Source organism: Lepidochelys olivacea (assembly GCF_965140295.1).
Source record: "Lepidochelys olivacea isolate rLepOli2 genome assembly, chromosome: 2".
In the NCBI taxonomy this organism is placed as follows: Eukaryota; Metazoa; Chordata; order Testudines; family Cheloniidae; genus Lepidochelys; species Lepidochelys olivacea.
The window spans coordinates 144,688,459-144,701,321 of record NC_140412.1 but is presented as its reverse complement, the minus strand read 5'-3'; the positions used below and the strand labels follow the sequence as shown (position 1 = coordinate 144,701,321).

The 12,863-nt window shown below is 40.8% G+C and overlaps 1 protein-coding gene across 3 annotated transcripts in view; it reads left to right on the top strand.

Annotated features, from left to right (window-relative positions):
* The window catches only part of ADCY2 (adenylate cyclase 2), a 430,319-nt gene that overhangs the window by 293,851 nt on the left and 123,605 nt on the right, over positions 1–12,863 (top strand). For all 3 annotated transcript variants that reach the window (XM_084619394.1, XM_084619392.1, XM_084619393.1), the window contains 4 exons: positions 8,104–8,262; positions 8,642–8,774; positions 9,178–9,354; positions 10,983–11,026. In XM_084619394.1, the coding sequence (XP_084475520.1) occupies positions 8,104–8,262; positions 8,642–8,774; positions 9,178–9,354; positions 10,983–11,026 (513 nt within the window). The remainder of the gene's footprint in view (positions 1–8,103; positions 8,263–8,641; positions 8,775–9,177; positions 9,355–10,982; positions 11,027–12,863) is intronic.

Sequence of the window (12,863 nt, the reverse complement as noted above, 5' to 3'; positions counted from 1 at the left end):
GATTACCCGGCAGATAAAGTGTACAGTACAGGTAACTCCATGATCATTTCAGTTTCGCCAGCTCACCCCCCTGACTCTTTTTCCATCCAGGTGCCCCAGCCAACCCATTGCTGGAACCTTATCATCCCTCCTACCCCTCCTCCCCGCAAATGGGGGTTAAGTTGGGCTATAAGCAAGTTAAAGAAGTATGAGCTGGATGAATGGACTATAAGGTGGATAGAAAACTGGCTAGATTGTCGGGCTCAACGGGTAGTGATCAATGGCTCCATGTCTAGTTGGCAGCCGATATCAAGTGGAGTGCCCCAAGGGTCGGTCCTGGGGCCGGTTTTGTTCAATATCTTCATAAATGATCTGGAGGATGGTGTGGATTACACCCTTAGCAAGTTTGCAGATGACACTAAACTGGGAGGAGAGGTAGATACACTGGAGGGTAGGGATAGGATACAGAAGGCCCGAGACAAATTAGAGGATTGGGCCAAAAGAAATCTGATGAGGTTCAACAAGGACAAGTGCAGAGTCCTGCACTTAGGACGGAAGAATCCAATGCACCGCTACAGACTAGGGACCGAATGGCTTGGCAGCAGTTCTGCAGAAAAGAACCTAGGGGTTACAGTGGACGAGAAGCTGAATATGAGTCAATAGTGTGCCCTTGTTGCCAAGAAGGCCAATGGCATTTTGGGATGTATAAGTAGGGGCATTGCCAGCAGATCGAGGGATGCGATTGTTCCCCTCTATTTGACATTGGTGAGGCCTCATCTGGAGTACTGTGTCCAGTTTTGGGCCCCACACTACAAGAAGGATGTGGAAAAATTAGAGAGAGTCCAGTGGAGGGCAACAAAAATGATTAGGGGACTGGAACACATGATTTATGAGGAGAGGCTGAGGGAACTGGGATTGTTTAGTCTGCGGAAGAGAAGAATGAGGGGGGATTTGATAGTTGCTTTCAACTACCTGAAATGGGGTTCCAAAGAGGATGGATCTAGACTGTTCTCAGTGGTAACAGATAACAGAACGAGGAGTAATGGTCTCAAGTTGCAGTGGGGGAGGTTTAGGTTGGATATTAGGAAAACCTTTTTCAGTAGGAGGGTGGTGATACACGGGAATGCGTTGTCTAGGGAGGTGGTGGAATCTCCTTCCTTAGAAGTTTTTAAGGTCAGGCTTGACAAAGCCCTGGCTGAGATGGTTTAGTTGGGGATTGGTCCTGCTTTGAGCAGGGGGTTGGACTAGATGACCTCCTGAGGTCCCTTCCAACCCTGATATTCTATGTTTCTATGATAAGGAAGCGGGGGTAGCTCCATGCCCTACCAGTCATAGGAGCCGTGAATTCCTCCCCTGCCCAATTCAGTTCTTTAAGAAACATCTTCTTTTTAAATCCTTTACCGAGCCATTTATCCAGTCACTGTATCCCTTCCCTATGGAGTATCTGTGCTGGACATCCGCCCCACGCTTATGTAACAAATTGCGACATCAGAGCCTAATTCCCTTCCTTACTCACCATAACAAAGTGCCCCCCTGAACCTGCTGTGAGGAAGGCAAAAAAAATCCAGCCCACCTTGGCCAATCTGGTGGTGAGGGAAAAATTCCTTCCCAGCCCCTCTAGAAAGAAGCAACTAACACAATGCCCTCAGCAGATCCTGACCAAACCTGGTATTTTGCTACCTCCAAGGGGAGGGAGGGTGGATGTTGCTCCACCTAGTTTGTGGGGAAAAGGGCTTCTCCCGCCAGCCTTGCCCTTTATCAACTCCCCAGCCCTGCCAGTCCCTGGGAGATGGGTCAGCATTACCACACTAACCCACTCTACTTTGCCTCAGCTCCTGAGCCTCTCACTCACCCCCCACCCATAAACCACTATACGCCTTCCCCCAGAGAGCCATACAATACCCGCCCCCTCCTCCACTTAAGGTGCAGTGCAGTCATTTTACCAAGCAAAGGGCACTCTTGCTTTCCAGGCAATGACAGTTTGCTCCGTCTCTCTATTCCAGCTGTTTTGGCTTCTGTGAACAAAATAGGACATTTTATTATAGTGGCATGGCAGCACTGCTATAGTTAAGGTCGCACCACAACATCTGTTTAATGGTCAACCTTTCTAAGTCCTTTAAAATGTACATGCTTTGTCAGATTCCTTTAAAATTTGGTATGCCTCAGAAGGGTCCAGTGGTGGGGTAGTAGCCCACATTTGGAGTCATTTGAGCACAGGATTCCAGAGATATCAGCCCCCCAAAAAACAGCCATTTAAAAAAAATTCTAGGTTGAGGGGGGCAGCATTCCTCCAGAGCTAGAGATCAAACTGTTGATGTGATGCAGGTTAAAATGGTCTCAATCTGTCAAGTTTTACCCAACATAGTGCATGGCACCCACTAAATCTTTGGGTGTCCCAAACTGAGAAAAGTATTTAAGAAAATGTATGTTTGTTTGTTTTTCACTGTGCATGCACCAAAACAGAAAAATGACTAGAGGTGTTTCCATTCCCACCATTTCATATGCTTTAAAGTTTGTAAGTGCTCTAAAATTTGAACAGCTAATTGAACTGCTTTGAAATTTGGTGTACTTCATGGGGGCATCGTGTCATTTGACCAATTTTGGTTCCCTCTAATTTTTCCCATGCATGTGTGGAGTGAATTTTATTGTGTGTATCAATAGGGAGGTTATGTGTGGCGGGGGTGGGCCTGTGGGGCTTGGAGTGTGGGAGGATTCAGAGCTGGAGCAGAGGGTTGGGGTGCAGGGGGGTGAGGACTCCAGCTGGAGGTGTGGGCTCTGGGCAGGGGCCAGAGATGAAGGGTTTGGGGTGCAGGCTGCCCCGGGGCCCACAGCGGGAAGAGAGGACTCCCCCCAGCCCTCTCTCACCGCAGCAGCACCTGGGCTGGGGGGACAAGGCGCCCCTCCCCAGCCGCAGCAGCACCTGGGCTGGGGGGACAAGGCGCCCCTCCCCAGCCGCAGCAGCACCTGGGCTGGGGGGACAAGGCGCCCCTCCCCAGCCGCAGCAGCACCGGGGCTGGGGGGACGAGGCGCCTCTCCCTGGCCACACTAGGTTGGGGCTGGGGCCGCAGAAGAGCCACCTTCGCGTCTCCCCGCCACAGCCCTGAGCACCTGTGCGACCCTTGATAGGCTTGGCCGCGCAGCTTAGAGGAAACTTAGCATTTGACCAAGATTTGGGGTCATTTGACTAAGGAGTTCCCAAGTTAGACTCACCAGCCTCCAAAAAGCCTGTTTCCTCCTGCTTTGTACTGTTAAACTGAGGGGTACTGATGACTGGCTGAATCGCAGACCTCTTGATGCCTGTGAACTCACTCTAAATTAACATAACTAAGGGCAAATTAATCACAAGCCCCTACCTAAGACAAAAGGAGGTTTGACTGAGCGGCCGGAGGTTGCTACACATTGCTACACATTGTGAATTGTGGGTAGCAAACCCTTGCCCCAGCCCAGAGCCTGCACCCAGCACCCAACCCCCTGCCCCAATCAAGGTACCTCACTTTATTTTCATTTACTTCCTATTACTTATAATATAGGAGAAGGATGCAGGAAAAAAAGAACGAAAAATGGGTGAGAGATAAGAGAGAATGTTCTTTTCTTGGCTGGGTCTTGGGCAGGGGGAGGGCGAAAATGAAGCTGTGCATAGGGCCCACTAACTCTAAATCTGCCACTGCAAAACCTAGAAGGAAAAAGAATGTTCGTGGAAGGATGTCATCTAATATGCATAGAATTTATTTTTCTCTTTGAAATTTTTTTTTAGTTGTTTCAGGTCAACACATATGTGGACACTGAGGCCCTGAACTACAAAAGTAAAACACTTTGATACTAAAACTAGCAATTGTGCATAGATTTTGCTGTACATATCAGGATAATTTCAGCTCCAGTGGCCCCTAAAGTAAAAGAGGAATTAGACCAAATTGTTAGGTGATAGAAAAAAAATAGAGAGCCTAGTTAGTCATCTGTGGTCTTAGTCCCTTATTTAGCCTGGTTCTTAAACACATGACTATCCCAACTGAAGTAAAAAGTTGTGATGATTCCCATGTAAATATGTGAATAGTCCTACTTATCATCTTTATTTCAGAATGCTTTACTTCTGTGGTCTACATTACACATTATGGAGTCAATATGCCTTACAGTTATTGCCTTACTTATAAAGGAGCTCAGTGCCCACGACTCCCATCAAGCTATATGCACATATGCTTCCTGTTGTACTAACAGCAATTGTACCTCAGTTGGGTGGCTTAAGCATAAAGCTAAGCTGGGGGAAGGAGTATAGTGCTGTCCTGTGAGGGAAAATTGAAAAAAATGGGTTTGTTTAGTCTGGAGACGAGAAGACTGAGAGGGGACGTGATAATCCTTTTCAAGTACATAAAAGGTTGTTACAAGAAGAAGGGAGAAAAATTGTTCTCATTAACGTCTGAGGATAGGACAAGAAGCAATGGGCTTAAATTGCAGCAAGGAAATTTAGGTTGGACAATAGGAAAAACTTCCTGATTGTCTGGGTGGTTAAGCACTGGAATAAATTGCCTTGGGAAGTTGTGGAATCTCCATCATTGGAGATTTTTTAAGAGCCGATTAGACAAACACTTGTCAGGGATGGTCTAGAGAATAATTAGTTCTTCCATGAGTGCAGAGGACTGCACTAGATGACCTCTTGAGGTCCCTTCAGAGTCACACAATTCTATGATTCTATATCAAAGAAATATTCTACATTTCATTTTAAATTCTGTTGTTGTTTTTCTTTCACCTCTCTCCCGCACAACCATCTGGTGGCCTTCTCAATTAAATATTACTGAACTAGAGGTTCTCAACGGCTGTCTTTGATTTAATCTCATGAAATTCTTTCTTGTTCAGAGAACATTTTCATTGACATGAAAGTAATTGTTGGAACAACAAAAACCCTTTAAATAGGGTGAGCATTCAGTTTCTGTAGTCCTGATTCAGCAACACACTTCAGCATGTGTTTAAGACTGGGATTTTCATGGGACCCAAAGTGCCCACATCCCAAATGAAATCAAATTAAATGGGATTTGGGCACTTTAACTCCCTCAGGCTCCTTTGAAAAATCCTAGCCAAAGTGCTCTGCTGAATTTCTGTGTGTATATTCTTAATTTCTATATCTAGTTGCCTGTATGCATAGTCAGAAAGCCAGTTAGGCCCCAGATCAGCAAGGCACTTAAGCACATGCCTAATTTTAAAAACGTGAGTAGTTCCACAGCCTTAGACATTTTGCATCCATAACTCTAATTTACAATAGTCTTTCTAATTCTTCTTTGTTAATACATCCCTCCTTAAGGAAATCCAAAAGAAACCAAGAACTTGCTTTGGTTTCCTCTGAAAAAGCCTACCGGTTAGCCAGAGCAGTACTTTATCTTACATAAAAAATATTAAGAAGAAAAGAAAGCATTTTAGCTATTTTTTTAATGATTCAACCCTTTTAATATAACTCTTCTTACACAGGATATACAGTAATTGCTTCCAACCTTTTGCATCAACAGACTTCCCATTCCATGCCACTCTTCCTTACATGAAATTGTTTCTAATGTATCTTTAAAGTGCCTTTTCTTCAATTAAATTTTATTCTTCCAGTCTTATTGTCCTGGGTATAATTGCAATAAAAGTTCATAATGATTTGATTTACGAAACTGTATTTTTGTAATACTTAGTAAATAATGGTTTATTTTCTTTACAATATTCTGTAGCCTGTTTCATGATCTGAGGATCAACACAATTTATTTCTTGTAAGCTTTCCTGGGTTGTGTTTTTGTTTGTTTTTTGCATCACTGTAATAACAGATCAAAATGGAATAATCTCAGTATAATGTTCTGATGTCTTCTGATACTCATATTTCTTTGTTGTTTTGACTTCTGTATGGAGCGCATTCTGCTCTCTCTTCCTCAGCTGTAGAGAGCACATTATTCAGCAGAAACTGTGTGGTCATTGGGTAGGGAACAGGGGTTACAATTTGAGAAGCACTGACAGGGCATTTGAGTCCTCTGTAAATGGCAACGTTTTGTGGGCTCTGTCCAGGCTCCCACACAGCAGGGACAGGGAAAAGTTGGTGTGGGGAAGGAAAGCTGTGCTCCCCAGTTAAACTTTTGCTAGACAGATACATTGGCCATCTGTGAAGCAAAGATATGGCAGTAACAGACAACTGTAGCCTTAGAGCTTCAGTTAGCAGCAGCAGCCTGAATTATGAGGATTCATTGCTACTCCCACTGCTCCCAGAAACCCTCTGTGTCAAGAATGAAAACCAACTCAGAGTTTGTGAGAGAAACACACAGAGAAAAATGTGACCTTGAAACCTGATTCAAGCTAATTAAAATCCTCAAATTTCATGTAAGATTTGTCAACTTTGTGACCTAAAATGAAATGCAGAGGCCAATTTGCTATCTTACTTTTGGTCAGGATGTCACTGGAAAAAGATTTAGGGCCTAAATTTCAACTGCCTTTGACCTTTGTGTTAGCCACCTGTACAAAGCGCTTGCTAAATACTGCTGTTCTGATTTGGTAGCATTTTATACCTGCTTTGCACAGATGGCTAACACAATGCACAGATGTAAATGACTATCAAGGATGCAAGGTAGGGAAGAAAATAAATAAATAAAGCTGGGAGAACTTTGTCCTCTCTGCTGTTCTCTGCTAAAGCACAAAAAACTCCCAAGGATGTTGATTTTCTGTAGTAGTCTGTTAAAGAGATGTATTGCACTAAAGTCCTGCAGAACAAAGCTGCATTTATCTTACGCTGACTGCTTACAGAGATCACTTACAAACTGTATGTCAGCTACAGAAAAACTGTGTACAAGAGCAGTAGTAGAAAGGAAACATGCATTATCAAGTGAATGGGGCCTAGAATATCTGAGAATTCCAACCCCATCTTTCATAAAAATAATTTTGAAGCATGATTTGAAGCATTGTCAGTCAAATAAAACTCCACCAATTTTCACCTTCTGGGCCAAAGACCATTTCAGAAATGTTACAGGAAGATAGGATTTGCCATACCAGATTAAACCAGACATCCATTAGGTCCAGTGCCCAATTTCTGCCCAAGCCAATTCTTGGTGCTTGAGAAGAAAGAGAAATGACTGTGCCATATTTGTTCCATAATTCAAGAGGCAAGTAATCATAGAATATCAGGGTTGGAAGGGACCTCAGGAGGTCATCTAGTCCAACCCCCTGCTCAAAGCAGGACTAATTCTCAGTTTTTGCCCCAGATCCCTAAATGGCCCCCTCAAGGATTGAGCTCACAACTCTGGGTTTAGCAGGCCAATGCTCAAACCACTGAGCTATCCCTCCCCCCACATTACTATAAGGTAATGTGGTACCATTCTTTCCCTTAGACTGATTATGTTACCAATATCATGTACCAAACCCTACAATAACTACTGCATATGGATCTCTTTGTAGCAGTATTTCATACTGCCACTCTGAACCTCCCAAACCAGATTTCCCATTCTCAGTATTTTCCAAGTTTGATACATGGGGATCACAAGTACTGTGAGTGTTTTCTGCCTCCTAACAAAATAATCTGAGGGTTAGATTAACCAGTGTGCTTCAGCTGCTTTCCACTATATTAACCGGCCATATATACAGGACTACAGCTGCTTTGTGTCACTGGAGTGTGTAGAAGTGATTAATTTTGCACCTTCATTCCATGGAGTTAAAAACATTTACAAACATTAATAACACTTCTTCTGAGGTAGGTAAATATTATAGGTTAACTGAGGTACAGAGACGTTACATGAGTTATCGAAGATCTCACACATACTTGGCAACAGAGCTGGGATAGAACAAAGATCTTCCAAAGAGTTGCACTTCAAGCTTAGTCAGAAGGCCAAGTTTCTCCTCTGTATGGCTTACTATTCCTCAAATAATTAACATAGGTATTAAAAAAGGGAACTCTAGTTTGGACTTTAGAATGAGTTGTTGCAAACAAATGGTTCAAAAAATGTGACGACAGTGATAATGTATAAAAAGTAAACCTTTTAGTAAAAGAAAACATCTGAGTAACCTCCTGGTATTAGAGATAAATGAAATAAGGTACCATTATCACTGTTGTTTGGCTTTCTTGTAAATTCAAAATTATGGATCCATGTTGTATCCTAACATGATTATTCTTCTTAATTGTAGGAAGGTCAGAGATGCAACTGGAGTTGATATCAATATGCGTGTAGGAGTGCATTCTGGAAATGTTCTTTGTGGTGTTATTGGGCTACAGAAGTGGCAGTATGATGTATGGTCACATGATGTTACACTGGCAAACCACATGGAAGCTGGAGGAGTCCCAGGGTAAGACTTTGTATACATGAACTTTAATAAATTTTCCTATCAAATAAATAATATATAGATAATTGATGGCAGAACTTTGTGAAGAAATCTTAACCAGGACTTAGAGCTTCTTATCAATATTATCAATATGTGTTAGTTGTTTTCCTGAGGGAAGGTATGAGTCGAGCTGATACTTTTTATATTGAAAACCCCAGATTTGTTGCTTTCTACCTGATTTGTACACATAAGAACTTTTGAAAATGGCACCCTTAATTATCGTATGTTTAATTTGCAAAACTCTATATAGGAAAACTGTTGAATTTTTTTTCAGTTAAAAATAATGCTATAAATTAATATTTCTAATATTCCATAATAATTTATTTAACAAACATAATTTCAGCCGTGTTCACATTACTTCAGTCACCTTGGCACATTTGAATGGAGCATACAAAGTGGAAGAAGGGGCTGGAGATGTAAGGGACCCATATCTGAAGGAGCATAATGTTAAAACCTACTTTGTAATCAATCCCAAGGTTAGTAATACTTGCATTATGCTGTCAACCATAGTTCTGTTTTTAAACACACCTGTACACAAAATGTTACTCAGAGAACAATGATTTTGACTTAGTGTTGCCAAGAAGTACTAAACAAATATTACCTGGATTGGAAAAGAAACCTTCTGTTTGATATATACAGTAATGGCCAGATCCTGAGAAGAAATGAACCTCTGCAACTCCTATTGGAGCCACTGGGAATTGCATGCTCTCAGCACCTCTTAGTTATAGTTAAATGTATGGATATATAGTATCATATAAAAGCATGAGAGAGTGCACATATGTTTGCATGTGTGTGAGTGCACACGTGTGTTTTACAACAGGATTTAAGCATGTACTATATTAAATCATTGACAAATATTCATCTTTTTTTCCCCTTCAGGGAGAAAGGCGAAGTCCTCAGCACCACTTCAGACCCCGGCATACCTTAGATGGAGCTAAGATGAGGGCCTCTGTCCGCATGACTCGGTACCTGGAATCTTGGGGTGCAGCCAAGCCGTTTGCACACTTACACCACAGGGACAGCATGACCACTGAAAATGGCAAGATTAATACCACAGTATGGGCCTATTTATGTAATTTCAAACTATATAGCTATTTTGAAAGAAAAATTAAATCCTTGGTATTAAATGTTCTATTATTTCCTGAGACAAGGTGGGTGAGGTAAAATCTTCTATTGGATCAACTTCTGTTAGTGAAAAAGACAAGCTTTTGAACTTACATGGACCTCTTCTTCAGGTAAGGTGGTCCAATAAAAGGTATTACCTACCCACCGTGTCTCTCTAATATGCTGGGACAGACATGGCTACAGCAACACTGCAAAAAATTATAATTTCCTGTTAAACAAAAACATATGCCTCTGTATTTTCTTTCTGTTTTGAGATCCAGTTTTAAAGGCCAGATCCAAAGCTCACTGAAGTCAATGGGAGTCTTTCCATTGACTTAATGGGCTTTGGATCAGATTCTAAAGGGCAAATTCTGCTATCAGTGCAAGTCTGAAATCCCACTGAAATCAACAGGAGTTGTGTGTGCACACTGGAGAGCAAATTTGGGCTTTCTAGGCCTATGGACACAACGCCAGGGTATAGTGTGGTTACTTAGCACCACCATGCAGACAGTTTCTGGATTAAAAGCCAGTGCCAGACAGCCACAGGAGGAGAACACCAGTAGAGAGAGATTCTCTGAGAGATATACTCTCTCACTGCAGTATAGGCATAGTTGGGGAAAAGGCAGCATGGCCAGGGCTTTGCTGTGCTCTTTAACTGCTCTAAATTATCCTGGAGTATACAAGCCAACAGCACCTGCCTTTCCAAGCTTCATTGTGGTCTCCTCAAACATAGATGAGGATTTGGATCAATAGTTCTATAGCACACCAGTAAATTATTAGGTAAGAGATTTTTTTCCTATCATTCAGTCCCAATGTTTCTGTGATTACTGCACATCACTATCATCTACTACTGAAAAAGAAAAAAAGGGGGGGGGTGGAATTCTGGTTGTATTCAACATTGGAATTCAATCCCATGTTCCTTGCACTGAGTATGTAGGGTTGAACCATGTAACTTCTCATTAACTCAAGATTTTTGATCAGTAAGTTCAGTACATCAAAGCAAAAATATAAAACGAATGCAACATGTTAACCATAAAAAGCATCAAACTGTTATTTAGTCACAAAATAATGGTTGCTGTCAGTAATCATCATCATTTAAAAATAGTGGTCATAATGCATATTTGTGCACTTAATTAGATGTTACTTAATTTTCAAAGGCACTGACTAACCCTAGCTCCCATTTGGAAGCAATGGGAATTTTGGCATTGATTTCAGTGGGATCATGATTAGGTACTGAAGTAGTAAAACTTATAGGGAAAAAGCTTTTTGGATCCAACCAAATCATATTAATAATTTAATATTTACCTTGAAGCTTCTTGCCTAATCATATTTTCCAAATCATTCCCTTTTTCTTCTTCATTAAAACTGATTATGTGAAAAAGCTGGTACTTATTAACACCTGTTTGAAAACTTCATGTATTGATCTGGTAACAGATAAGCACTAATGTATTTGCAGAGTTTTCTTCTTGACAAATTTTGCATCGCTATAGTCTAACAAATATTTTCAACATGAGGAATATTTTCATAATGTTCTACATTTGATACAGGGGTTTTTTCCTTCTTTTTTTTTTATTTTTTAGGATGTGCCAATGGGTCAGTATCATTTCCAGCGCTGCAGAGAAAGGTATGTATAAATGTATTCACATAAAGTACAATAGATACAACACTTTCACCATTAAGAACCATTTTTTTTCCAAAATATGATTTTTAGAGCAAGTCCTTCCAACAAAGAGATTGGATGTAAAAATGGAGATATTTTAAAATGATGCTTATTAATTATGGATGCATATCTGCCAACAAGCAGCATTAACCCCATAGAAAGTTGCATTACAGTACAGTGTGGATCATCTGAAAGTGAAGCTGCCTCATTGTCCTGGATATTTGATATCCAGTTAAATCTAGTGGGGCTGCTGGTAAGGGTTTTTTCAATTGTTATTTTGAGTGTTACTTACTTCATAAAGTAGCTTCAGAAAATATTATTGTGGTTCAGGTGCTGTTTTGTGCCATATTCTGGGTTACTGCCAGACAAATGTTTATAAATTCACATGATAAAGTTCAACTTGTCATTTTTCATGGCTGAACTTTCCGTTACTAGGAAAGAATGAGAAGAAATGGATGTATGTGAACTGAAAAAGTTCTTTAAAAATCCCCAAAGTTGTTTTGGAAACTTCCAAAACAAGAAAAGAGTATGGCTGTTCTTTGAAAATAAAATTAGCATGGTATTGCAAGAAAATTAGAGTTGGGTATCATCTTTCTAAGAGCCTGAGAAAGCTAAACTGTAAATAACATATTTTCTTCATTGCTATAAGTGATATCACAAGTACCATCAATTGGTTTAAAAGAACCATTCCATTCAAAACTAAAATTTTCATTCCCTTTCCAAAGGTGGTAATTCATCCTGTGGTCTCTCTTTATTCTCTTCCCATGTCCATGCCCTGTAAATACCCGACACTATCCAAAGGATGACAGGAAGGCAGGTGTTCCCATTCAGAAGCAGTTCTGGATCCCATAGGATGACCAACCTTTGGCTGATCCTACAAGTCCTGACAAACACATCCTGGCTTTAAGGCTAAAGGGGATTAGTTATGTTTCAGTTTGCACAGAATGTGAAAATCGTGTATGTCAGCACTGTAGTGAAAGAGTGAACCATTTTACTGTAGTATTTTCAAAGAATGAAATTCTTTCAAATGCTGGAAATGCATTTGTTTTCTTATTCTTTAATTGTACTTTAAAATAGACTCCAAAGGTTCAAAAAACTAGAATTGTATTGGCCTGAAAATATAATATAGCTTATGGCCAAGATTTTCACAAATAGGAACCTAAAATCAGGCTCCTATATCCATATTAAGGCACTTGAATAAGTAGTGATTTTCAAAGGAGCTGATCACCCAACCACTCCCAGTGAGGTCAAAGGGAACAGTTAGGTGAGCGCTCAGCTCTTTTGAAATCCCATCTTCTTAGTTGTTCGCTAGATAGGGTTAGATAAGATTGGACAAGTATCTGTTGTTATCCTGGACTCCTTGTAAGAAATAGGTCATAGACACTTGACACATACCTAATAGTCATGAAATCAGTGATACATGTCAATAGTTTTGAAATCAGTTATGTTCAGTGGAAAAGTAATAGGGTTCTATAGAAACTGCTCTGCAAACCTACGCTATCTTATCAATTGAACCATCCTTTAGATCCTCAATTATTAAGAACTAATCCAAAAGTCATGGCACAGAAGGAGGAAGTGCTTGAATTAACCTTGCCAAAATTCAAATCTGTGAGTTATCTGTGAGTTATAAACCCTAGGAGTTCAGGTAGTTCAAATCTAAGGTACTACCTATATCTTAAATTTTGGATACTAATCTTGAAAGGGTGGAAAGAAAACCTGGAGATATTTGAGGTGCTCCAGGTTTTAGGAGAGCACAACTTTTGAAGTGAACAAGTGAAGCCTGGTGTAACAGAAGAGAGTC